Genomic DNA, 27,623 nt, shown 5'->3' on the forward strand with positions numbered 1-27,623 from the left:
CGGGCATCTGAAACTTTAAAAAAACAATCGAAGGTAATAATCCATTGTTTCAAGGGTGTAAGATTAAAGGAATTAAACAGACCAGTAACTACATGTCTCTTTCCTTGACCCTCAGTCTAGCATTCTGGAATTTTATCTCCAATAATCTTGGCATTGTGCCCCCTCATGTCTAGTCTATGGAAACCAGATTTTCAGTAACATTGATTCCTGAATAACCTAAGAGAAAGAATAAGGATGTTCCCCTCTGTAAAAGTCTAACCAGAACCTGGTGCACAGTACATTTTCATGTGTCCTTGGATATTGAATGCATATTTTCTGGTCTCTAGAAAATCTTTCTGTCCTTCATCTTTATGCTGATGACATAAAGTGAAGTTTGTTTCGCTCCCATAGAGATACTTTCCTGGCACACACTGGTCTGTTCTGGAAAAATCTGTGTTTCACATTGCTTGTTTAGGAACTAAATTGTTACAAATGGTGGAAAAGGAGGCTTGTTATACTAATCAGATGATAGCCAGAGAAGCAAACAAGTCAATTTATTTAAACTATATTGGAAAACATTTCAGCAAAATCAATGATTTTTTCAAGGAATCCCAATGACTTATTATATAGTCATCTCATGTTTTCAAATTGTCCAACAACCTTAAAACATGGAATTAGGTACGATTCAGCCCAGCAGCACCCAGGACATGTTTTCCTCAGGTATGTGTATGCGCGTGGAGTGTATGTGTGAGTGTGCAAACACAAAGACAATCATGTGCCAGAAGTTTCGAGAAAGCTCAGCATGATAGTACTCATTTACAAAACAATATCAGAAGCAATTATTCCCACTATTACGGAGCTCCTTTTGGTTTTGAAATGATTTAGTAGGTTTAAGCAGGAAGCTTCCTGGTGTATTTAAATGATTCTGTTAAAATGTGTTGATTCACTCTTCCCTCCTAGGGAGTTACACCCAGCAAACAGTAGTCTCAATTAGAATTGTTAGCTGGCTGCGTACTTTTCACGCCATTACATCATAACTCAGTTTTTTGCAAGTTTTACAAATCAACGTACTTCTCCATGAAACTCCAGAAAGGCAGTTTAATTTAGTCTGGCAAATCCACACACTGTGACTGGTTTTCCGTTTTCTTGTCATCCCATTTTTGGTGCAAAAGCATATGAGATTTGCCTCTATAGTTCAAGTTATGTCTTCAAATATCTATAATGTGAAGTTATTCCTCCCAAAATACTGTATCATCTGGGCAACATCTTATGGGAAACAGCCAGGCATTGAATTCCCATTTCATCTAGGATAAAATCCAAATTCCTTGACAGGACTGGAAAGAGCGTGTCATCCGCCATCTGCTGCCCCATCCCAGGCCACGCTGCCATCCCCCACTTTCCAGCCCAGCCTCTTCTGACTTGGGGTACACAAGACACTGCACACTTTCCTACTTGAAGGCCTTGAGGATGCTGGTTCCTTGATCTGGAACCCTTAATTTTTTTTTATTTTTGAGAGAGAGAGTGAGAAGGCAAATGAGGAGGAGAAGCAGAGGTGGAGAGAGTGACCCTGGGGCTCGATCCCATGACCCTGAGATCATGACCTGAACTGTAATCAAGAGTCAGATGCTTAACCAACTAAGCCATCAGGTGCCCCTTGGTCTGGAACCCTCTTGCCCATCTCCTTGCCTGCCTGGTTTCTTCTCACTTTACATGTTTCATCTTAAAGGTCATTTCCCTAGGGTGGACTTCCTTCACCATCCATGTAAAGTAGAACCCTTGTCGGTAAAGGTGTACAAGACTTTACCTATAAGTGTAAAGGTATCCAATGAGGATCCAATGTATAACTTGGCGATTATAGTGAGAACGCTATTGTGTAGATGAAACTTTGCTAAGAAAGTAGAACTTAAATGTTTTCACAAAAAACGAACAAAGGTAAATATGTGAGGTGACAAATATATTGATTAACTTGATGGGGAAAATCCTCTTCCAATGTTTATGAATATCAAACATCACATTATAAACTTTAGATGTCTTACAGTTTTATTTGTAAATTCTACCTCTATAATACTGGGAAAATATAAAGCAGAGCTCGCCCCTTCCCTGCCCCCTACCCCAGCTACTCTCTGTTGTAGTCCCTGTTTAATTTTCTTCGTATCCCTATCAGAGACTATAACTGTAATAATTATTTGTTTGATTGTTTGTTTGTCTGTGGTCTATTGTCTCTCACTAAAATGGAAATTCTTGGAGGTCAAAGGCCTTTGTCCATCTTGCTCATCCCCATGTCTCTTCACCCTTGCAAAAATCTCATATTAGGATTCAAAAGATACTTCCTGAGTCAGTGAGTAACTGGGAGAGGCCTTGGCCTGTGCCAGGAGATCTGGCCTTTAGGCTGAACCTACCATTGACCAGCTCTGTGGCCCTAGACAAATCCCAACCTCTCTGGACCCCTGCCATTATTCATCTAAAATAAGGAGATTAGATGTCTTGAGGGTAAGATGGCTGCCAAATTTTGATACTTGATTCTTCCTTCCTCATTTTCTCACAATGACACTGGAACAACCAGTATTTAGGGCAACCTCAGAAAAGTATGGGTAGGTCTTGAGGTAGTATAACAGGGTCAGGAGGTTTAACAACAGAATTTCAATCAGCTTCCATGCTTCCCCATCTCCATGCATGGAGCCCACCCTTAATAGCCACCTTCCTACTGTTTCTATCACTCCCTTGCACACCTTCCCCAGTCTTAGGTGGTGAGGCAACTATAACCTGAGGACATGGGAACAGAATGGAAAGAAACATTCATATCCACAAGTGCTGGTGGGAATGTCTAGTATTTTTTTAGTTCATCAGTGAAGGTGTCATGATGGAAAAGGCACTGATAGACTGGCAGACAGCAGTGGAGGGAACATTCCAAGATAAGAAGGAAAGGAGTTTGGAGAGCGTGGGACAGTAGTCATGTCTTTCTTGATGCTTGTCCAACTTGCCCTGTCAAATGTTGCATTCAGTGCCTGACATCAGACTCCGGAACATTTTTGGAGCATCTTTCACAAGCTTGAGCTCTGAAAGAGAGAGGGCTGTCACTGATAACTTGTTATTCATTTTGTGAAAATTCTGTCCTTTTGAAATGAAGCAGGATGGGGTGTAATGGGTGTGACAGCATATTGGCAAGAAAGGCTTATAAGTCACTCAGCTAAGCAAAGGGAGCCCCGGATTCTGTGAGCATGAAAGTTTAGTGGAGGGTGGAGCAGGGGCTCTGGCAGAAAGTTGCTGATGGAAATGGAGGGTGGGCTTGGGTTTACAGTGAAGAGGTCAATGAAGATGTAATGGCAAAGAGATCTTTGAATCAATAGGACAAAGATGGTGGTTAGTTCATTGGTTATGAAACAAAAATTCAAGACTTTGACTGTTGGGGCCCCTGAGTGGCTCAGTGGGTTAAGCCTCTGCCTTCGGCTCAGGTCATGATCTCAGGGTCCTGGGATCAAGCCCTGCATCTGGCTCTCTGCTCAGCAGGGAGCCTGCTTCCCCCTCTCTCTCTGCCTGTCTCTCTGCCTACTTGTGATCTCTCTCTCTGTCAAATAAATAAATAAAATCTTAAAAAAAAAAAAAAAAGACTTTGGCCTTTGGCAGGAGAAAGTATAACCAGAATGTAGACACCTGGGTCTTTGGAAGTGACAGGAAAGAGGGAAGGAAATAGTCAATGGGAAAACCAGCCAGAGATAAAGGACTGTTTTGATTTGTTTTGCAGTGTTTGTTGGTCTTTTTTGTTTTGTTTTGTTTTTGAGGGGTGGAGATGTGGACATATAGGTGACTAAGGATGTTAGGACAGGAGAGACCTAAGTCTTGTAATCAGGTGATATTCCAGAGGCAAGGGAGACAGACAAGGCAGCTTGGCAAGCAAATTGTCCAGAATGACTCTCTATGGGACAGATTTCTGGGGCTTTATTTGCCTCCATTACTATTATTACCATTATTTGGTGGCATAACTGATCTGTAATAAAGTACACCTCACTTAAGTGTACAATTGGATAAGCTTGACATATGTAGACCCCTGTGAAAGCATCACCACAAGCAGTAGAATGAACACAATATGTCCGAAGCCCCATCGTGATCACCTCTCCCTGCCTCTCCCCATACCCCACCGGTCTGCTTCTTGTCATGCAAAGTCAGCTTGTGTTTTCTAGAATTTCATATAAATAGAGGCATACAACAAGTGCTCTGTTTTGTCTGGCTTCTTTCAGTCAGCATCATTATTTTGCGACTCATATCTGTTGTTAATGTGTTTTCTTTCTTGTTTATGGCAAAGTAGCCATATTCGTTTCCTGTGGCCATTACAACCAATGACCACAAACTGGGTGGCTCACAGAGCAGAAATTTATTCTCTCACACTGGAGGCCAAAAGTCTGAAGCCAAGGTATCAACAGGTTGGTTCCTTGTGAGAGTTGTGAGGAAGAATCTGTTCCATGCCTGTCCCCTAGCTTCTGGGGGCTACTGGCAATCTGTGGCTTTCCTTGGCTTGTGGGAGCATCACTCCAATCTTTAGCATAGAAAGGGGTAATGGGAAAGGAATACAGGACTGATGGACAAAGATGAAGAAATGAAGGAGGAATAAATAAGAAGAATGAACTGGAAGGTGTTGAGGGGAAGTGTGGCAAACTTTCCCACTTGGCCTTTCAGTCAGAAATTTCTAGTTTCCCTTTTGGCAGTTCTCCAACACAGATTTAAGATTTTTAAGAAAATGTAGTTTATCTGTTCCAGCAAACAGTCTCTAGCAAAGAGGCTAGACCTACTCTGAGAAGTCAGTCTGACTCTGAGGCCATGACTGAAAATGAGATGGCACACTTTCTAGAGCAATGGGGCCTTCCTGGTGCCAACAACCTCAGTGCCTCTAGGAAACTCTGTCACTGTAGTACACAGACTCACTGCTCTCAGGCGACTTCCCATGATCTCAAATGAAACCAAGCCCAACCTATTTGACATTCCCTTTCTTTTTAGTTCTCATATAAAGTCTTCTTTTCTGTACATCTGCCTTTTCTTCTAACAAAACTTCCCAAAAGGGTGGTCAGTAGCTGCTGTCTCTACTTCTCACTTCCCATTTCCTCCTCAACCCACTCTGGTCAGACTTCTGTCCCACACTCCACTGCTATCATCAAGGCCAGCAATGGCCTCCTGTCCCCAGAATCACTGTTCACTCTGCAGTCCTCATGCTCCTCTCCTTCATGATGCCACAGTTTCCTGCTTCTTCCCAACTTCACAGACACCACCTCCTCAGAATCCTTGTCTGGCTCCCACTCTGCTTCCCATTTCCCCTCCAACTGCTTTCTCAACCTAGCTGTGTCTCCAGTCTATCATTGTCATCAGAAGTAAGGCCCTAGATGATATATCATAAAGGACATTGCTATTTCCATTTTGTTCTCCCTTGGATTGCTTGGGGTGGGGGAACTTAGCTGATCTAACATGAAGATACTCAAGCAGCCCTACAGAGAAGCAGATATGACAAGGAACTGAGGCTCATTGCCAACAGCCACATAAGGAAACCATCTTGGAAGCACATTGCCCATCCTCAGTCAAGCCTTCAGATGACTGCAGTCCCTGCTGACGACTTGACATACAACTTCCTGAGACATCCTGACCAAGAAACACCTTCCTAAGTTGATCCTAAGCTCCTGATGCTCAGAAAGTGTGCTAGAGAGTAAATGTTTGTTGCTTTAAGTCATTAAGCACTGAGGTAGGAACGGCTGACCTCATCTTCCTGTACTTTCTCACCATGCTCCCATAGCACCTACCTACATACTGTGCCTGAAACACCCCCAAAGTTGTTCTTGACCAAGACCCTGTCCTCACTGGTAGCTCTGGTTAACATCCTATTGCCTTGGATCTTCTTATGCCTGCCTTCTTTGGGTTGTTTAGGACTTAGTCTTCTGACCACTCATTTTAAGTTAACCACTTCCCCACTGGAATCTTAAAAACTCCCCACTACCCTCCTCTGTTTTATTTTCCTCCTAGTACTCATCACTAATCATAATAATTTTTTCATTGATCTGTTTGTTTCCTCATTGTCTGAGCAGGAAAATGTTATTATATGTACCATGTCATCCTCTGTGGTCAGAAAAATTCAGAGAACAAAATATGTGCTCAGTAGACATTTACTGAATAAAACAAAGAATAAAACTATTTAAATATTATGGAGGAGCAAGATGACAGAGGAGTAGGAGACCTAATATCATCAGGTCCAAGGGGTTATGCTACGTAGTTATCAAATCATTCTGAACACCTACAAACTCAATAGGAGATAGAAGAGAAGAAGAACAGTAATTCTAGGAACAGAAAAGTGACGACTTTCTGGAAGATAGAATGTGCAGAGAAGTGAATCCAAGGCGACGGGAAGATAGACTTGGAGGGAAGGGCCAGCTCCCGGCAAGCGGCAGAGCAACCGAGCATAAAATCAGAACTTCTAGAAGTCTGCTCCACTGAGGGACATTGCTCCAGAGGCTAAGCAGGGTGTGTAGCCCTCACAGGGACAGTGTGGTCTCAGGACCAACAGGGTCACAGAAAGACCAGGGGTGGCCGAACTCACAGGTATCAGAGCAGGGAAGCCAGCTACAGAGACAGAATCAAGGAGTGACCTCTCTGCTCAGGATTACCTTAAACCGTGATCTAAGGCATATTCGGGCAACTGCTCTTCAGGCAGGGACCCCACATGTGCCAGATCTGGAGAGACCCCCTCCTTCCTACTTCAGGAGGATCAGCGTGGGAGCACGTGGCAGGAATCTGCTGGGTTTGGAGACTTTAAAAGATGCCATGCACCAGAGAGAGAAATGCTTGGTCACAGGCTGGGTGAGCTCAGAGTACAGCTGGAGACCAGGGAGACAGGAGTGATTGAGCTCTGAGGGACCCTGAGATCTTGGCCCCTCCAGGCCAGAAATTGGGAGGCTGACATTTTCATTCCTGTCCTCCAAAGCACTATGGAAAGTGTTCAGGAAACAAAAACTCCAGTGCAACAGAATATGCATTCTTCTCTAGTGTACATGGGACATTCTCCAGAATAGATCACATCCTGAGTCACAAATCATATCTCAACCAGTACCAAAGATTGGGATCATTCCCTGCATATTTTCAGACCACAGTGCTTTGAAACTAGAACTCAACCACAAGAGGAAAGATGGAAAGAACTCAAATACATGGAGGCTAAAGAGCATCCTACTCAAGAATGCATGGGTCAACCAAGAAATTAAAGAAGAATTTAAAAATTCATCGAAACAAATGAAAATGAAAACAGAACTATCCAAAATCTGTGGAACGCAGCAAAGGCAGTCCTGAGAGGAAAGTACATAGCAACACAAAACTTCCACAAGAAACAAAAAAGGTCTCAAGTACACAACCTAACCCAACACCTAAAGGAGCTGGAGAAAGAACAGCAAAGAAAGCCCAAACCCAGAAGGAGAAGAGAACTAATAAATATGAGAGCAGAAATCAATGAAATAGAAACCAAAGGAACAGTGAAACAGATCAACAAAACTAGAAGCTGGTTCTTTGAAAAAATTAATAAGCTTGATAAACCCCTGGCCAGACTAATCCAAAAGGAAAGAAAAAGACCCAAATTAATAAACTCATGAACAAAAGAGGAGAGATCACAACCAACACCAAAGAAATACAAACAATAATAAGAACATATTATAAACAACTATATACCAGCAAATTTGACAATCTGGAAGAAATGGATGCATTACTAGAGACATACAAACTATCAAAACTGAACCAGGAAGAAATAGAGAACCTGAACAGACCCGTAACCACTAAGGAGATTGAAGCAGTCATCAAAAATCTCCCAAAAAAACAAGAGCCCAGGGCCAGATGGTTTCCCAGGGGAATTATACCAAACATTTAAAGAAGAATTAATATCTATTCTCCTGAAACTGTTCCAAAAAATAGGAATGGAAGGAAAACTTCCAAACTCATTTTATGAAACCAGCATTACCTTGATGCCAAAACCAGACAAAGATCCCATCAAAAAGGAGAATTATAGACTATCAATATCCTTGGGGAACACAGATGCAAAAATTCTCACCAAAATACCAGCCAATAGGATCCAACAGTACATTAAAAGGGTTATTCATCACGACCAAGAGGGATTTATTTTTGGGCTGCAAGTTTGGTTCAACATCTGCAAGTCAATCAATGGAATACAGTTATTAATAAAAGAAAGAACAAGGACCAAATGATACTCTCAATAGATGCTGAAAAAGCATTTGACAAAGTACAGCATCCTTTCTTGATCAAAACTCTTCACAAAAGGACACATACCTCAATGTCATCTATGAAAAACCCACAGCGAATATCATTCTCAATGGGGAAAAACTGAAAGCTTTCTCCCTAAGGTCAGGAACATGGCAGGGATGTCCACTATCACCACTGTTATTCAACATAGGACTAGAAGTCCTAGCCTCAGCAGTCAGACAACAAAAAATAAATAACTAAAAGGCATCCGAATCAGCAAAGAAGAATTGAGACTCTCACTCTTTGCAGGTGATATGATACTTTATGTGGATAATCCAAAAGATTCCACTCCAAAACTGCTAGACCTCATACAGGAATTCAGGAAAGTGTCAGGATATAAAATTAATGCACAGAAATCAGTTGCATTTCTATATACCAACAGCAAGACAGAAGAAAGAGAAATTAAGGAGTCAATCTCATTTAATTGCACCCAAAACCATAAGATACCTGGGAATAAACCTAACCAAAGAGGCAAAGAATCTGTTCTCAGAAAACTATAAAGTACTCACAAAAGAAATTGAGGAAGACACAAAGAAATGGAAAAGCATTCCATGCTCATGGATTGGAGGAACAAATATTGTGAAAATGTCTATGCTACCTAAAGCAATCTACACATTCAATGCAATCCTTATCAAAATACCATCAATTTCTTTAAAAGAAATGGAACAAATAATCCTAAAATTTATATGGAACCTGAAAGACCCTGAATGGCCAGAGGAATGTTGGAAAAGAAAAAAACCAAAGTTGGCACCTTCACAATTCCAGACTTTAAGCTCTATTACAAAGCTATAATCATCAAGACAGTATGATACTGGCACAAAAACAGATATATAGATCAATGAAACAGAATAGAGAGCCCAGAAATGGACCCTCAACTCTATGGTCAACTAAACTTTGACAAAGCAGGAAAGAATGTCCAATGGAAAAAAAGTCTGTTCAAAAAATCATGTAGGGAAAATTGGACAGCCCCTTGCAGAAGGATGAAACTAGACTATTTCCTTATACCACCCACAAAACTAGATTCAAAATGAATGAAAGACCTCATTCCTGTGAGACAGGAATCCATCAAAATCCTTGAGGAGAACACAGGCATCAACCTCTTTGACCTCAGCCGCAGCAAATTCTTCCTAAAAACATCATGAAAAGCAAGGGAAGCAAGGGCAAAAATAAATTATTGGGACTTCATCAAGATCAAAAGCTTTTGCACAGCAAAGGAAACAGTCAACAAAACCAAAAGACAACTGACAGAATGGGAGGAGATATTCAAAATGACATTTCAGATAAAGGGCTAGTATCCTTGGGGCACCTGGGTGGCTCAGCAGGTTAAAGCCTCTGCCTTCAGCTCAGGTCATGATCCCGGGGTCCTGGGATCAAGCCCCGCATCGGGCTCTCTGCTCAGCGGGGAGCCTGCTTCCTCCTCTCTCTCTCTGCCTGCCTCTCTGCCTCCTTGTGAGCTCTGTCTGTCAAATAAATAAATATTTTTTTTAAAAGGGCTAGTATCCAAAATGTATAAAGAACTTATCAAACTCAGCACCCAAAGAACAAACAATCCAATTAAGAAATGGGCAGTGGACATGAACAGACATTTCTGCAAAGAAGACTTCCAAACAGCCAACAGAGACATAAAAAAGTGCTCAATATCAGTCAGCATCAGAGAAATACAAATCAAAACCACAGTGAGATACGACCTCACACCAGTCAGAATGGCTAAAATTAACACATCAGGAAACAACAGATGTTGGTGAGGATGAGAGGAAGGGGAATACTCCTACCCTGTTGGTGGGAATGCAAGCTGGTGCACCCACTCTGGAAAACAGTTTGGAGATTCATCAAAAAGTTGAAAATAGATCTACCCTACAACCCAGCAATCACACTACTTGGTATTTACCATAAAGATACTAATGTAGTGATCTGAAGGGGCACATGCACCCAAATGTTTATAGCAGCAATGTCCACAATAGCCAAACTATGGAAAGAACCTAGATGTCCATCAACAGATGAATGGATAAAGAAGATGTGGTGTGTATATATATGGAATACTATGCAGTCACTAAAAAAAGAAATTTTTCCATTTGCAATGACATGGATGGAACTAGAGGGTATTATGCTAAGCGAAAGAAGTCAATCAGAGAAAGACAATTATCATATGATCTCTCTGATATGAGGATTTTGAGGGCAGGGTGGGGGTTCATGGAGGGTAGTGAGGGAAAAAAATGAAAGAAGATTGGACTGGGGAGGGAGACAAACCATAAGAGACTCTTACAAAAGAGACTCTCACAAAACAAACTGAGGGTTGCTGGCAGATGGGAGAGGAGGGTTATGTGGCTGGGTTATGGACTTTGGAGAGGCTATGTGCTACGGTGAGTGCTGTAAATTGTGTAAGACTGAGGATTCACAGACCTGTACCCCTGAAGCAAATAATACATTATATGTTAATTTTAAAAAATAAAAATTTTAAAAAACTGTATACATATTAGAACCATAATCCTTAAGAAGGTTTCATTAATTTCTGAGGTTAGAATGTAAATACTTTTTTTCTATTAGGTATCCTTAGGTGGCCTATTGACTTAGAATGTCACAATTCTGTTCAAAGTTCCAAAGGACAGATATTTTCAAACATAGCTGGTAAGTGCAGAGAAGAGGTAAGCAAAGATTTTAGAGAGAAAGGGAGGAGGCAAAGTAGATCAAAGATAACACAGATAAAATTTGTGCTGACTCATAGATGCCTCATCCAACCAGATCTGGTTGGCAAAATGTTTCTAATACATACTCGTTATTTAAGCAGATTTTGGAAAATTGGCAAGTTACCATGTATAATAGCTTAAATCTTGACCCAATTCCCCTAATACAGTCAGGGAAATTAATATCTATTTTCATTTCAATTATATCTGTATGATCTCTCCATGGAAATGGTGGGTGGTTTAAGGGTCAAATACCAGATGTAAATTATTTTGTAACAAACATCTTTATCCTTTTATGTCACAGATGATCCAAGAGTGATATTCAAAATACTTGGCATTTATATAGTAAATATAAATTATGATGTCAGGATATATACTAAAAATTAATAATATTTGTATTTTCTAACTAAACTGCATATGGCATAAACATTCTGTAGTGCAAGCCAGTCAGAAATCATTGTGATAGTTTCCAGTCGTTTGTGATTTTTACTAATTGTCTCTGTGTTCTGGGCAGTTTGGGTTGGCAGCGAGTGCCATCTGCTCTGTTATGGTGGCCCTTTCCTGCACCCATGACACTTACCACATTCCTAGGTCCCTCTACTGCTTTCTGCCCTGTCCTACTGAGAATAGGGGAGGCAAAGCCTTTCATCGTGGCTAGCCCCAAGTGCATCACCATTCCTCAGGTATCTTAACGTGACTCCAGCTTTATTAATAGGCATTTCACTAACCTCTCCTCAGCCCCCCTTTTTGAGATGAGGTGGTATCTTATTCTTCAGGTACTCAGCACACCAGCCATGATGAGGTAGATCTTGGGAGTCCACTTCAACATAATTAAAAAAGAAGTGCCTGGGTGGTTCAGTTGGCTCAGGTCATGATCCCAGAGTCCTGGGATCAAGCCCCACATTGGACTTGCTGCTCCGCAGGGAATCTGCTTCTCCCTCTCCCTCTGCTCCTTCCCCTGCTTGTTCTCTCTCTCTCAAATAAATACATAGTTTTTTTTTAAAAGATTAAAAGGGATTACAAATATGTTATAAATTATGGAAAGCTAGATGTGATGAGGTTGAGGACCTCTGTTCTGGAGCAAAGGTATAAGAATATATTGTTGGAAGAATAGATAACAAAGGTCCCTCCTCCTTATAAACACCTTGAGGAGTCCAAAGCAGGAGAGCTAATAGGTAAAGGCAAAGGGAAATGGGAGCCTTTTGGGAGGACAACTTGGCACATCTTGCTTGGACTGAACTGACCTAACACTGACTAGGCATAAAAAACACAAGCCATGTGCCCTGTATATGTGTCTGCCCCACCCTATGCAACTGTGGGGAAGTTCACACTATGAAAATGGGCAGTCAGGGCTAGGGCCCTGGGCTCAGCCCCCTAGATCCTACCTTTCTTGGGGGATCCCAAATGATAGGCTCAGTAGATCACTAAGGCTAGACATCACTCATCATCCTAGTCTCTCCTGCAGAGCAACATGCAGGGGGGAGAGGACTGTATCTCTTCATGTACAGTTTGGGGTCCCAGGCCTGAGTGACAGCAGGGAGGCCTCCACTTCCTTCTCTCTGAGCTACAGAGCAAGAGGAGGCTGCTGCCCTCTCTTGGGTGGACGAATGGTAATCAGGGTTTCAACCAAACCATCTCAGATCGGGCAGTCTATGGGACACAGGAACTCCATGTGGCAAAAGGGGCAGCAAAGAACAGATACGGCAGCAGGAGGCTTCTGGGACTTTTGCTCAGTGTCAAGTCTATTTGACACTTTGAATGGAGTAAGCACCTCGGTTGTTGGATTTACTGTTGCAAAAGAGACTGCTGGGGGGGAAGAATGTTCTTGCTCTTCCAAGATGGATGTTTGAAAGACTTAAGATGAATATTTAAGTAAGGGGTGCCTGGGTGGCTCAGTGGGTTAAAGCCTCTGTCTTCAGCTCGGGTCATGATCCCAGGGTTCTGGGATTGAGCCCCGCATTGGGCTCTCTGCTCGGTGGGGAGTCTGCTTCTCTCTCTCTCTGCCTACCTCTCTGCACACTTGTGATCTCTGTCAAAGTAAAACCCTTTAAAAAAAAAAGATGTATACTTAAAAGATGTGATTTTATTATATGTACATCAGGCTGGGAAAGCGGGCTATATGGCTGCACTTCAGTGACACCCTATTTTCCTTGGAACAAAATCCAAACTGCCCCCTCATGACAGACCATGAAGATTCACAGATTCAAGCCAAGATGTCCTGATTAGGTTTATGCTCAGTTTGCTCTCATGCCCTAGTGTGAAGTTACAGAGTAAATTGTGTACCCCAGAAAGGATAGGTTGAAGTCTTAACCTTGGGTACCTGTGAATGTGACTTTACCTGGAAATAGGGTCTTTGCAGTTATAGTCAAGTTAAGATGAGAAAGAAAGAAACCTTTTAGGTTGCACATCAGAAATATAGCAAAATACAAAAGAAAGAGACTATTTTTGTGTAGAAAAATGTCCTATGAAAATTTCTACCTCACTCTTTTTGACAGGTACATGATAGACAAAATGACTATTTTTTTTTAATAGATCAAAGAAAGAATCCATGAAATTTTTCTCCCTTTATTTATGCTTATGGCCAAGAGACACATCCTAGGAGGTGATCATGATTTGATATTTGATCAAAACAAATTGTTTTGCAACTAAATCTGCATAATTTCTAATGAAATTACCACTAAGCTTTTGCAATCGGTAACCTAACCTCACAATAGCCAGGAATTACATGGAGGTAACGCACTTCATGGCTAGAAAACCTCAGCAGGTGTGTCTTGCGTGGGCTGGGCATCCATTCCTGCTTCATTTCATCCTGAAAATCTTCTTGGCTTGTTCTAAACTCTTCTCATTGATGGGAGGTTTCCTCTGGCTGCCAGGCTGCAGAAACTTCTTCACCGTGGGGAGGTTGCTGACTCTGGTTTTCAGGGCCTGCAGTGCACAAGGGCACAGCTTCAGAATGGAGCCAAAGCCCAACCCCATCATTAGCACAAGGCAGGGAACAGAGACCCTCCTGCAAGGACCAGCTGAGTCTCCTCCATCAGTACCAGTGTGAGGCTGGGAACCACACCCAGAGAGACATGAAGGTGAGAGGAAGAAAAGACAGCTCAATGACATTTGCCCCAAAGGCATCTTTCTTTCAGACTCGTTTCAGTTTCAAGGCTTCCCTGTCTCCCTCCTTACGCATAAATCCTGTGGATACATCACTCTAGTGCAACAGCCAGAAGAGGAATGTATCTGTCAGGGAACGACACACATAAAGTCTCCTGACAGACAATAAAATATATAGGAAAACTGCCCCAGAATGGAAGACAGGAAATATAGAAAGGTAAACCACAAGATCGTTCAGAACCAGTCAGCCCACTGAGAGAGGCACAGGGAGAGAGGGAGACTCTGCCCAGAGAAACATGATGTCTGCCATTAGGAGCAGGAGTGGAAGGAAGGAAGCAGAAGGAAGAAGAGCTCCTCCGGCAGACACACAAAGGAAAGAGGATACACATGGATAAGGGAAACCCCAGAGAAAACAAGGACAGAAACCATAATGGAATGGGGATGGGAAGATAGATGCTGAGCTCTGGGTCCTTCTCCTGGTGAAGACAATCTACTCTTGGGGAAGCATCCACCTCAAATGGCCTTGGCTTGACAAGATTCTGTGCTTCAATCAGCTCCTAGGAGCTAACTCTGGAGGGCATAGTGGAATTGAGAAGAGGCAGTTATGGGGCTTGCGTCCGAATGTCAGATCCTGAGGTGGGAGGTGTGAGCCTTCCCTCCTGAAAGCTGTGAGAGAGATCACCTTCAATAGAGGGAAGTTGGCTAGAAGGCTGGGGTCAATCTCTTCCACATAGTAGAGAAGTTCAACCAGGTGAATGTCAGCCTTGCTCAGCCTGTTGCCAACAAGGTAGTCTTGTCCATGGCTCTTTAACACCTGGAGGATTTAAAAAATCACACCATGAGCTCAGGCTCAGTCAGGTTGGGCCCCTCTGCTCCTCCCTGCTCTCCAACCCTACCTCCCCACCTCTCCTGCCTCACTGATGGGGTGGGGGCTTCAGACCCTCCATATTGCCCCTGAATCAGTGGGACACTGGGTCTGGGCTGTTCTTTCCTTCAGCTGAAGCCCTGGCTAATGCCTCCGTAAAACATGTGTCCACTGTATGTCTCTTTCAACTATTCCAATATATGCAACTTTTCTGAATAAAATGTTGGGGAAATTCATGAAATGTATTAAAGTCTTCCAATAATATGCAAATGATAACATGAAGAGAAAATCCCATGGCACCTCCAACTTCAGGAAATTTTGACAAATACCCTTTCAGACTATGTACACATAAGGAACTATGGATAATTATCAGGCAAAGAAAATAATAAAACTTCAAATGCTATATGGTAATAGACCATTTTCATTTATCTTATCATAGGGCTCTGTGATTTCAAAGTAGAGCTGTGCTCAAATGGGAAGACTGTTCAGGTCTTCATCATGTGCATGTGCCCCAAACTCAGCACCACAAGGGTCAGGAGAGAGAGTATTTCTTGATTTCTATGAATTCTTTCCTCCTTGAATAGGGCCAACACAAAAGCAATGACTTAACATTGGTTCAGTGATTGACAGAATGATCTAATGCCTTATAAAGATGGCTGTGTCTGTGTTAACCCTTTCATTCTATGGATGGACCCCCGTATCTCCTGCAATCTGGTTTTTTTTTTTTTTTTTTGGCCTATGGTTTTTATTTAGTCCAATTTCAGGTACTTTGATCCTGAAATATTCTCCTTTTATCTCCCAAGAAAAACATAACACACATACTATGTAGAGCGATGGAACCTTATTTCCTTAGTTTGCACGACTTTCCTCTCAAGTCTGAGAACCATGTCTTCAAGTATGTCAACGAATTTTTCCTTGACATCCCTCCATCTGTCTGTTCCTCTCCGCCCACTGCCCCCATCTCTGTCCAGATACATCTCATTCATCTCTCTGAAACACTACCATATTCTCCTGAAGGGCTACTGGCCTCATGTCTCCCTACCATGTTGCCAGAGTCTCTCCTGACCCACTGCTGTCATTGTGTTGCTCTTGGATCAAAGCCCCTGCATGGTGCTCTGCAAGACCTATTTTAATGTACAGTGTGGCTCTCAGAGCCCTCGACAGCCCGAGCTCTGACTATGACCATGGAGGTCTGCTAAAGAGAGAATTCTAGATCAGGTCCTGGTTAGTAGAAGTCTTGCTGGAAAACTGAAATTTGGGTACAACTAGCACAATTCTTCCTCACCATCGGTTTTTATAAAATGCCTTGAGAGTCAGGGTGCTGCATTACTATTTGCTCTCTGGAAGCAAAGGTCAATGCCTAAGGAATGCCAGTCAGGTCCTAGCTTTCCTTGTCCTCTAAGTCCAGTGCCCCAAAGTGCTCAACAGTCCACTTACTTTTTCAAACACGGGGAGATAACGATCTGTTGTTCTCTCTTTGATCAGGGCAATCTTGGCCTCCTTTTGATCAGGTGGGCATAGAGGCAAAACAATGATCATTTCATTCAAATCGGCTATACCTTCTGTGTACATATCTATCCTGAAAGACAAAGTGACCAAGTTGTCAAACGTCTTCTGTCTTGATTTTATAGTTGAAAAACACACAAGAGTAGGCATCAGGAGTTCAGTTCCCACTGGATGCATTTTCATACCCCACCCATTCAGCTCGGATTTTTACTTGATTTGAACATCTCATTCTAGAACAAACCACTGACGTAGATACATGGCTAAAATTTTCATTATATACATGACCAAAGAGGGGGACAGAGAGCTTTGGTGACTTGTCCAGAGCCCAGAGAAACTGGTGCAATCTCGCACAGACCCACTGGGACCATACCTGGGGCTTGCCATATCTGCTGTGATTTGTTCTGGGCACAAAGGTAATGTGACTCTTGCGCCTAAGACATGCCACTTAAGTGATCTCTTAATAAGGTCCCTGGCACAGACGCCTCAGTCACATCCCTTTCCTGTCTCATCCTAGTACCCTACCCAAGCCCATTTATGTGCCCAATAGCAGCAGGTTTTCCAATTAATTCCCATAACCCTGTCCACATACAGTTGCCCAACTCTGACCTTGTTTGCATTTCTCAACTCAGCCCCTAAAAAGGTGAAATTCTTTGGACATTCCAACCAGTACATATTCTAGGAGATTTGGTTTTATTGTTCCCAACTGGGCTTCCTATTAAGAGTTTTTTCTTAAAATTAAATCTTTATTAATGCTTAATTCACATACCGTAATGTATACACTTCTCAAGTGTACAAGTTTGTGATTTTTATAGTGAAGATACACAATTCTGTACTATCACCACTCTAATTACAGAGTATTTTCATATTCCCAAAAGAAATGCTATATGCTTTGGTAGCCATTCCAATTTCTTCCCTCCTCTAGCCCCTGGCAACCACTAAACTACTTTGTTTCTATGGATTTGAGTGTTGTGGATATTTCATACAAATAGAGTCATACCATAGGTGCCTTTGTGTCTGATGTATGTAACATGATGTTTATAAGGTTCATCCATGTAGTAAGTACCATGCATCAATACTTCGTTCCTTTTCATGGCCAAATAATATTCCATTGATGGATAGGCCAATCTTCCAACCACTAGTCAGCTGATGCACATTTGCAACGTTTCACTGTTTGAACAGTAAGAACAACACTGCTGCAAACATTTGTGCACAAGTTCCAGGGTAGATGGATTTTCAATTATCTTCTTTTTATACCTATCAATGGAGTTGCTGGCATATGGTCAATCTATGTTTAACTTTTTGAGTAACTGGTAACAGAGCATTCTGGGTTTTAAATCTCAATCATGTGGTCCCATCACAACAGAGAAGAGAACCCACAGATATGGTTGTATTGGCTAAAATCTGGCTGCTCAAGGTAACTCTAGTAGCTTAAGGACTAGGCTCCATTCATGCTTATCAAGTAGCTGGTAAGTGAAATTCTTGCTCAGCATTCTTGTAATTTATGAACCTTTAGGATCCTTCTGTTCCCTGCCTTATCTGCTAGATACTCAGACACCTTGTCCTTTGTCTCTACTTGTTGGCTGGTATCCAGCTCCAAAAGGCCTGATACCTGGTGATGAGTCCACCATCTTTCTGGTCTCATAGTTCATCAGATTAGGGAAACTCTGTCCCCATATGTTCTCTATCTATGGACTGCTTCCTTTTCTGTAACCCTACTTGGTGAATCCACTGCAAGTAGGATCCCTTATTCTCACAGATCTCGGTGGCGTCAGACCTCAATCTATACCACCAAGTCCTGTGCTCCTCCTGGCCATAATCTCCCCAACACGGTCCTGCTTACCCAAGAAAGAACCCAAATTTTCACATTAATTGTTCATGAAAGAACAGAAAAAATACGTACAGGGCTTTCTCCTTTATGTCTTTCCCATAGAGGTTGTATTTGGTGGCAATGTAGTTGAGAATGGCCCTGGTCTGCACCATCTTCATTCCATCCATTTCCACCATTGGCACTTGCTGGAACATCAGATGTCCATCTTTTGAAAGAAGAAAAGAAGAAGCAGAGTGAAAACTGAGTGAAACTGAGTGAAATTTTGAGAGAAGCTACAACAGGGATGCCACCGCCTATCTTTCAAATGAGAACTCTCTTAGAACTCATGCCATTAAGGCCAATTCTAAAAGAGATTTCTATGTAGAATGTTTTAGGTGTTCTTTCAACTCTCCCACTGGTCAGTGTGTGCCCGGCTTTCCTGAGTCCACTGATGCTTGTAGTGTTGGACCTTGTTCTTCATCTCCCTTTTCCTACTGTCAATGCAATGCCCTCTCATTCTCTGAGAATATAATATTGCTGGTAGGACCTTGTCAACCCCACCAGAGAAAAGAACTCAAAGCAACTGCTAGCCTATTTCTACTTTTTCACTCTACTGCATGTGTTCAAGGGTCCTTGGATGGGCACATTGTGTGGAATACTGAACTGACCCAACTCACTTGGGAGGCAGAAAAGCTGGAGAGAGCAGAGAGAGGCCATTCGCAGGGCAAGGGGCATGATTCATTTAGCAAATGCTCAGAGTTCAAGCCCTTCCTAGCCCTGAGTGAGATGAAAGACTGGCCCAAGGAGCCCCACCTTTTACATGGGGGCCACTTTTCTTCCCTTCCACCATCCACAACTCCCAACACACTCAGCTTATGACTTCTACCTGATACCCTCATCCCAAGAATTAGATACTTGGTCTTACCACTCCTTAACTTATCCCAGTCTTCTGGAGTTTCAATAAATTTCTCTTCAAACTGGAAAGCAGAAACAGTGAATTAGCACATCTATAATATATAGCATATATTATATGTTGTTATTATACTATAATAGCAACAATTCTTCCTTAAAATCATCTAAGATCAAGGCTCATGCTTCTAGTTGTTGCACACAAGTCATAAACGGTATTTTGTAGTTCACTTAAATGCAAATCCAAATAAGGCCTACACACTGTGTTTAGTTTCCTTAGGTTATTTTAATTGTTTATATCCTTTATGAGAAGAAATTTTAATAATATATTAGGTCAAATCTGTTCATATCTCTATTTTTTTTTAAAGATTACATTTATTTATTTGAGAGAGAGAGAAAGCATGAGCAAGGGGAGGGGCAGAGGGAGAGGGAGAAGCAGACTTCCCGCTGAGCAGGGAGCCCCATGCAGGGCTCCATTCCAGGACCTGAGATCATGACCTGAGCCAAAGGCAGACCCTTAACTGACTGAGCCACCTAGGTGCCCCAAATCTGTTCAACTCTTAATGGTTGACAATTTTTTCTTTCTTTTTTTTTTTTTTAGAGAGAGAGCAGGAGCATGGGGGTGGGGAAGCAGCTGAAGCAGAGGAAGAGAGAATCCTAAGCAGGCTCCATGCCCAGTGCAGAGCCCAGTGTGGGACTCAGTCTCACAACCCTGAGATCGTGACCTGAGCTGATATCAAGAGTCGGAGACTTAGCTGACAAATTTTTTAATGCAAAACTGCTAGCCTATTTCTACTTTTTTTATATATATATATCTTCACAGGTCATTTAGTAAGAAAATTCTCTTAACTTATGCAAGAAAAGTACTTTGATAGAGTCAATTGTAGATCCAACTTAAGATGACAAGACTCAGATCTAACCTCTACTCCTGCTGCGGCCAAGAGCCACCGGATGGACTCCATTCGGCCTCGTCCATTGAAGTAATGAAGTTTGGGCTTCCCTGCCATGGTGGACTCCAAAGTTCTCTAAACATGAATGAAAGAACAAACAAATGAACGGATTAGCAAATGGACAATACCACAGAAGCAAAAATGTACTTTCTGGTGTATGGCCGAACAGCACCAACAATGTGGAAGGAGTATCTGCCTTCGAGTTGGAAGAGTCCTTAGAATGTTTTTCATGGCCCAAGTTCTCATCTATCAGTAGCCAACCCTGGGAAATTGTTCCAAACGATGCTCATACCTCCACTGGGTAAAATTGGATTGTCTTAGCAGGCTAATAGGGAGAGTGTACCATAAGGATATAAGTATGGGCATTGGAAAAAGGGGAAAGGATTAGAGAATTGGTATTTATTGAAAATCTCCTAATGATCATGACCCAAGGCTAGTGCCTTTGGATACATTATATCTTTAATTTTCATAACAGCCCCATGAAACTGGTTGTTATCATGCCCATATCAGTTAATGAGAACAAGGCTCAAAGGTGAAAAGAGTCTATAGTTATTCCCTGGTTAGTGATGGACATGAAAATCCACACCTAGGACTGAAAAGAGAGGACAGAGCTGGGAGCCTCTGAGGGACACTGAAACCAGAGGACTTCCCTAACAAGAAGGGGAAGGAGAGGCAGAGTCAGTCCTCCACTCGTGGCTCTTATCCTGCTTTTGTTTAAAGGGCTGAGGCTCAACTCTAGCTCAAAAGACCTTAGTTCTTTTCATAGACACAGGAAGCTAATTCCCTTCCTTTGTTTGGAATTCTACATTCTAACTTTACTTGGTGGCACTTCATAATCTGGAAAAAGGGATGTTACTGCATTAATCTTACAGTAAATGGAACAGAACTCACATTTCTTAAGTGCCTGTCATACAAGGGGTATTCTTAGCTATTTGTCTTTATTTCATTCTCCAAAAATTGCCTGAGGTGGCTCTGCTATTACTGTCTTTTTAAAGTTGATGATACTGAGGTTTCTAGAGTAACCTGCCCCAAATAGGTGGTAGCATTGGGATTCAAACCCACTTCCATTCAAAACCAAAGATTTTATTTTCTATATTGGTGTTTAAAATATACAACCTTTAGTGGATTGTGAAGTCCACCAATTTCTATGGTGAAGTAGAAAATAGAAAATATCTGAGTGTATTTTATGTAGAAACAGAAACATTTTAGCTTCAAATATGTGTTTATTGTGGGTATGAGCACGTACATGAGTGCACACTCTTTTGATCTGTATAATGGTAAGGGATACTTTGGTTCTGCCTCATCAGTGAAGTTTGAAAGTCCTTGGTCCATCTCAGCCTATGAGAAGTGAACATAGCAGGGAACCAATGAAACCCAGTGGCTCAAACAATGGATGTTCTATCATGGATGTGAATGGAAACACACAGGACTCATTAAAATCAGGAGTCCTAAAGCCAGGTCTTAAAAAGGAACAGGTGCATATTCTGTGCAAATCCTAGGCTCTGTTTACAAAATATTAAGATTCTCTTGTAAAATTTTGATGCGGAGTTTGGGACAAAAAGATACTTCTCTTTACCCAATGTGAGGTAGGAAACAAAGGCAGAAGGAAATGTAGATAATATTAAATGTCCTTATAACCTGCAGCCCACTGACAAATACTTGAGATGGTCAGAATGTAACATTCTTCCAGGAAACTCCCAGCTGGCTTAAGGATAATGGCTTTACTACAGGGGAAAACCACCTTAGCTTTACAATAGCAAGTGTCTTCTTTAGCACAGGAGGATCCTTTTGGAACTTCCCTTATCTTTACTTACCCAAAGTATATAATCAGTTGCTCCACTCAATCCTGGGCAGCATACTTATCCATGGGTCCTGCCCCTGTTCTTTAATAAAACCACCTTTTTTGCCCCGAAAAGTTCTGAAGAATTCCTTCTTGGCCATCAGCTCCAGGCCCCCACAATACTACTCCAAAAAACTACCTCAAATGGATACATCTCAGAAAAAGTGTGTGTGACTTGAATTTTAGGTATCAGAGTGCTTTCAATATCCATATTTTTCATGTAGCACTCAGTAATTCCAACCTTTAGGAAGCAAAGAACTGTTGAGGTGCCTGGGTGGCTCAGTCAATTAAGCGTCTGTCTTCTGCTCAGGTCGTGATCCCAGGGTCCTCCAACATGGGAAATCTGCTTCTCCCTCCCTCTCTGCCCTCTGCCCCCAATTCCTCAAATAAATAAACAAAATCTCTTAAAAAAAAAAAAAAGTAAGTAAAGAACTGTTTGGAAACATACTTACCAAGTCATCTGTCTTGTAATTGGAGATTTGTTTATTGTACTTTCTTATCATGAAGAATGGGGGTGCTATGACTCAGCGGGATGCAAAGGAGAATGAGGCTTGTACCGAGTGTGTTTTGAACCACTGGTCACAGAGTTGTGATAAAAGGCCTCACACCACCTTACCCACTGACTGAGGGTCAGGATACAAAAGGAAACAATGTTTACCTTATATAATATTTTATCAGAAGGCTCCCCAGATAAGCAATTTGGTTCCCCTCTTGAATGGGAGGTCTCCAGAGGCCTGATCAAAAGTGGGGCAAAGGTTGTCACAGAACTTTGCCTGATCAGCAGAAAAGGAGATCTGGAGAGACTCGATGATTGGCCATAGAGACACACACGGATGTTCCTGATGGGCCCTCGGTATCTGGCGAGTGTGGCCACCCCCCGCCCAGGACAACCCTGGGAAACAGCTTCAAACATCCTATTTTAAAGATGAGCAAATTGAAGTACAAAGAGACAAAGCAGCTTTCTTCAACTCATAGGCTGTACGAGCATTGGCTTAGTCGGAACTCATCTGACTTCAGGTCCTGGGCTTCTAAAACCATGGAACACTTTGACAGTTTCCATGCTTCTCCTGGAGATCCTTGTTGATTTGTTCCCATTCAGAGCCCATTATCCAACTACCCGGTGAAGGAGGCAGAGGGGGAAACATGGAATTCGCAAGCTCCTTTTTTGTTAGCAGATTTATAGGGGCTTGCAAAGAATATTGATAAAACACACCTTGCTTTACTTTGACACCCTGAAGAACCAGGAGTACAAGGAGCACTACATAAGTATATTTTACCTTAATAAAAAAGTAGGCTGAAGGGCCTCTGGGTGGCTCAGTGGGTTAAAGCCTCTGCCTTCAGCTCAGGTCATGATCCCAGGGTTCTGGGATCAAGCCTTGCGTCAGGCTTCTCTCTCTCGCTCGCTTTCTCTGCCTGTCTCTCTGTCTACTTGTGATCTCTGTCAAATTAATAAATAAAATCTTTTTTTTTAAGTAGGCTTATATTCCTCTAGTGGAGAATATCCTACGATAATTCCAGTAGTATATGAAAAGAGTTATGTCTCTGGATGTGGTCCTAATCACAATGTGAGGATCAGAGAAAGAGAAGGGACCTTGGAGACAAATGCCAGCTCCTGTCTTCTGGTACATAAACTCAGTTGTTAAATCCCCACCCATCATTTTCTCTTCTAGAGATGGTTACATTTACTCTTGAAGGCTGTTGAGTGAGATCATGTACCTAAAAAGCTGTTAAGTGAGATCAAGTACCTAAAACTCATAATAGGGATCAGAAAATGCAAGTTCCCTCCTGCTCCCTGTTCCTGGACAGAGGTGGGTCTCTGGGCTCATTGGATAGCACACATCTTTCTTCATCTATCTGTCCATCTCTCATCTCTGCCTATTTACCCACCACCATGTGTGCATCTACCTAGCTCTTGACCCATGGAGCTCCAGTAGGAATCAGATGTTACGTATTTCCAGACGTTGTTTCAGAGTCATACAATCATTTATCTGGCTTGTGTGGAGAGACCGGAGGTATGGACTGTGTGCTAACCTGTATTGTAGGACCTCTAACGAAGATTCAGAGAGGTCTGGCGCATCATTAAACACAGCCTTTCATAGCCTCAAGACGTCAGCAGATTTCTGGTTCAGCCCACCAGCCGCATGTACCCAGCAGTGTCTCTCACCTCTGGCCCATCACCCCTGCCACTGGCTGCCTGATCCAGGCACTCTGGAGTTTTTCCAGTCTCTGGGCTCCCCTGTGCGGGTCCCAGCTCCGTGAGTGTAACTGCTGGTCACTGCACAAGAGCAGAGTCTCACTGTCGACACTTGCTGAAAACGATCTCTTCTCTCTGACATCCTGTTCCTTACCTGGTAACTGACATTTAACTGAACCTTCTCCTACATTTTGGTTCTGGCTGATGTGTCCTGTACTCCCCGCTCTCAAAAAGTCTCCTTCCAACTGCTTGACTAGCATCATCATCGGGCACACTCCCTTGTTGCACAGCAATAAGGTAGGAGCCTGACCTGGTTCCTGCCGGGAAAGTTTTGTAGACAGGCAGCTCACAGAGCACCCAGTGGTGACTCCAGTGTCATCGGTTCCTACCCCCAAATCATGGCCAAGCAAGTCACAGCAAGGCCAAGGCTGCCAGGCTGTAAGCTGAGCATGCTGTGCGTTCTGTCCAGGCAGGATCATACCCCCCCGGGGCAGCATAATATCCTCAAACCCGTGCCTCTTCCACCCCCACTCCTCTGCCTCCCTTCATATTGGGATCACGCCACCTCCTTGTCAACCTTGCTCTCATTAGCACCTCACAGAGTGTTTTTCCTCCTTGGCATTTCAGCATCTTCTGTCGGGGATTTCTGGATTGTCACAGTGACGTCACTGAACCTCTCATCCCTGCCTGTACAAAACCCGTCCTCCCCCATGGATATTAACACTCCCAGCACGACTTCGTGGACCCTTCTGGTCTGACTCCAGTGGCTCATGCATTCTAGCTAGGTGAATTTCTGTGCCTTTTAGAAATGAAAGATACGCTCTGCTGACCACCTAGCCTTCCTATCAGGACTTCTTGCATTTGGGAGTTTGAGAGGTCCCGTAAGCCAGTGATTCTTCAATGGGGGTGATTTGGCTCGCCTGCACCCTGAAGGCCATCTGGCAATGTCTGGAAGCATGGCTTATTGTCAAAACCAGAAGGGAGGGTGTTACAGCATCAATTGGGTAGAGAACAGAGATGTTTCTGATGTGGCATGAGGCCATGCTTGATGTGCCTCTGAATGCTTTTTATCTACTACTAGTCATTCTGCATTTTATCTGCCTAGTTTTCATCAACCATGTTATCCTAGCAGACACAGTGGTTGGATATTTAGTTGGAGATATCTTACGGCTGACTGTGGTTAGCTGCTGTATCTATGCAGTCTTTCCAGGGTAGAGCTCATGGCCATTTGGGAAAATACAGGCATGCTCCTGTTATCCACTGGGACTTATTCTTCTCCTCGGGCTGTCCGTCACTCCACTAGGTTGGAACCTCACTCCTGCACTGTGCTCTTTCTACAAGTACTGAGTGAAATGCAAAGACACTATGAGAATCTAAACTGTGTCAACAGTATTCATGAAGTGACCATTTCTTATAAAACTTATAAATGAACTATCACTGTATATATTTTAAAGGTGCAAAGTTTCCAAAGTCGAGGAAATATGTATGTTAAGACTATTGTCGAGTACATTCTTTAAAAGAAACTAAATGTACATGTCTATAATACACATTTTTTTAACTAAACAACAATTAAAGGACGATTAGCAGGACAGCTCCCCACAGCAGCAAACAAGCCAGCCTAAAGTGTCAATAGTACCAAGGTTGGGAAACCTTACTCCAGCTCTAGGTTGCCATGAGTTGGTTGAACCCTAAAGAGACAATGGGCCTCACCAGCTAGCTAGTCAGAGCCGAGACTTGGAATCTAGTGCTGCTGACATTCAGACTAATTTTTTTTCTATTATGACAAATCGTAATTTTCACAGGCTAGATAACATTGCAGTATCATAATTCACAACTGTTCTGTGTTGACTACAGTAGTTCTCCTTATCTGCATGGCTATGTCCCAAGACCCCCAGGGGTTGCCTGAAACCAGGAAAGTACCAAACCCTACATATACTACGTTTTTGCCTATACATACCTCTGATGAGGTTTAATTCCTAAATTAGGCACGATAGGAGGTTAATAACAATGACTAGTAATAAAATAGAAAAAGTATAATGATATGCTATAATAAAACTGATGGGCATTTGTAATTTATGAATGTTTTTCTTTCTGGAATTTTGCACTTAATATTTTCAGGCTGTGGTTAGTTACCATGGGTAACTGATAAGCACAGTAAGCAAAACCACACATAAGCGGCGGGGGTGGGGGGGTGGGGGTGGGGGCGGCTATTCTTACAGAGAAAGTAAGGCTGCCACAAACACCTCTAGTCTCTCTTGCATTGGTCATATTCTCTGATTGCCAAAATGGTTTCATTCTTTTTTGCCCTTATGTCAGGAATATCTTTCTATCGAAATTCTCATGCTCTAGTTTTCAAATCTCTGAATTCATTTTTACATTTTTGTAAAGATGTATCCAACAACCATTGAGTAAACAACTCTTGAACTATCCCCTAAACACACCAAGAAGGCACAATGTTGAGTATAAAACAGACTTTTCTTTGTGCTAAAGACACATTTTAAAGTGGTTTTCTGGTAATCTAGAGATGAGGGTGTGAGGCAACATCTGAAGATGTAGGAAAGCAGTACTTACCTTACTGAAGTGTCTCTCCCAGGAGGTGCAGCAGCTCCATGCCAACCCTTCATGCGTTTATAAGCTCTTTGACAGTAGGTAACGCCTCCTCTCGGATGAGGGTTGAGTTCAGTGAGGGAGAAGTCACTCCCACAATGCTCAGGGTCTTGGCTCCCATGTTAGATTAGAAGGGAATGACAAGTCATCCTCTTATGAAACAACTGGTTAATATGTTCCTTTTCAAGGTTGGCAATTAAAAGATTAAACAAACAATTTCAGACTGATCGGACTCTCTCTGCCAGTTTTGGAAGAAACTGACTGTGAGGTTTCCATGAACTGGTTGCCAGGACCAAACAGATGAAAAACCATTACTGTAAAAATGCTATACTTAAAACACATGTCCACTGTACATCTCTTTCAACTATTCTGACGTATGTAACTTTTCCAAATAAAATGTTGGAGAAGTTCATGAAATGTATTAAAGTCTTCCAATAATATGCAAATGATAACATGAAGAGAAAACCCCATGGCACCTCCAACTTCAGGAAACTTTGACAAACACCCTTTCAGACTATGTACACATAAGGAACTATGGATAATTATCAGGCAAAGAAAATAATAAAACTTCAAATGCTATATGGTAATAGACCATTTTCATTTATCTTATCATAGGGCTCTGTGATTTCAAAGTAGAGCTGTGCTCAAATGGGAAGACTGTTCAGGTCTTCATCATGTGCATGTGCCCCAAACTCAGCACCACAAGGGTCAGGAGAGAGAGTATTTCTTGATTTCTATGAATTCTTTCCTCCTTGAATAGGGTCAACACACAAGCAATGACTTAACATTGGTTCAGTGATTGACAGAATGATCTAATGCCTTATAAAGATGGCTGTGTCTGTGTTAACCCTTTCATTCTATGGATGGACCCCCGTATCTCCTGCAATCTTTTTTTTTTTTTTTTTTTTT

The 27,623-nt window shown here is 42.3% G+C and overlaps 1 protein-coding gene across 1 annotated transcript; it reads right to left on the reverse strand.

Annotated features, from left to right (window-relative positions):
• Positions 1-13,476: 13,476 nt before the first annotated feature.
• LOC101693435 (glutathione S-transferase A2) lies at positions 13,477-26,820 on the reverse strand. Its single transcript, XM_004771867.3, has 7 exons — positions 26,679-26,820; positions 20,044-20,148; positions 19,140-19,191; positions 18,308-18,440; positions 16,339-16,480; positions 14,719-14,850; positions 13,477-13,856 (listed from the first exon to the last, which is right to left on the reverse strand). Exons 2-7 carry the CDS (start codon positions 20,128-20,130, stop codon positions 13,731-13,733), a joined length of 672 nt encoding a protein of 223 aa, XP_004771924.1. The 5' UTR covers positions 20,131-20,148; positions 26,679-26,820; the 3' UTR covers positions 13,477-13,730.
• Between the last annotated feature and the right edge of the window lie 803 nt (positions 26,821-27,623).

The sequence above is a fragment of the Mustela putorius genome, unplaced genomic scaffold (genome assembly GCF_011764305.1).
Source record: "Mustela putorius furo isolate JIRA1106 unplaced genomic scaffold, ASM1176430v1.1 tig00003983_pilon_pilon_pilon, whole genome shotgun sequence".
Taxonomy (NCBI): domain Eukaryota; kingdom Metazoa; phylum Chordata; class Mammalia; order Carnivora; family Mustelidae; genus Mustela; species Mustela putorius.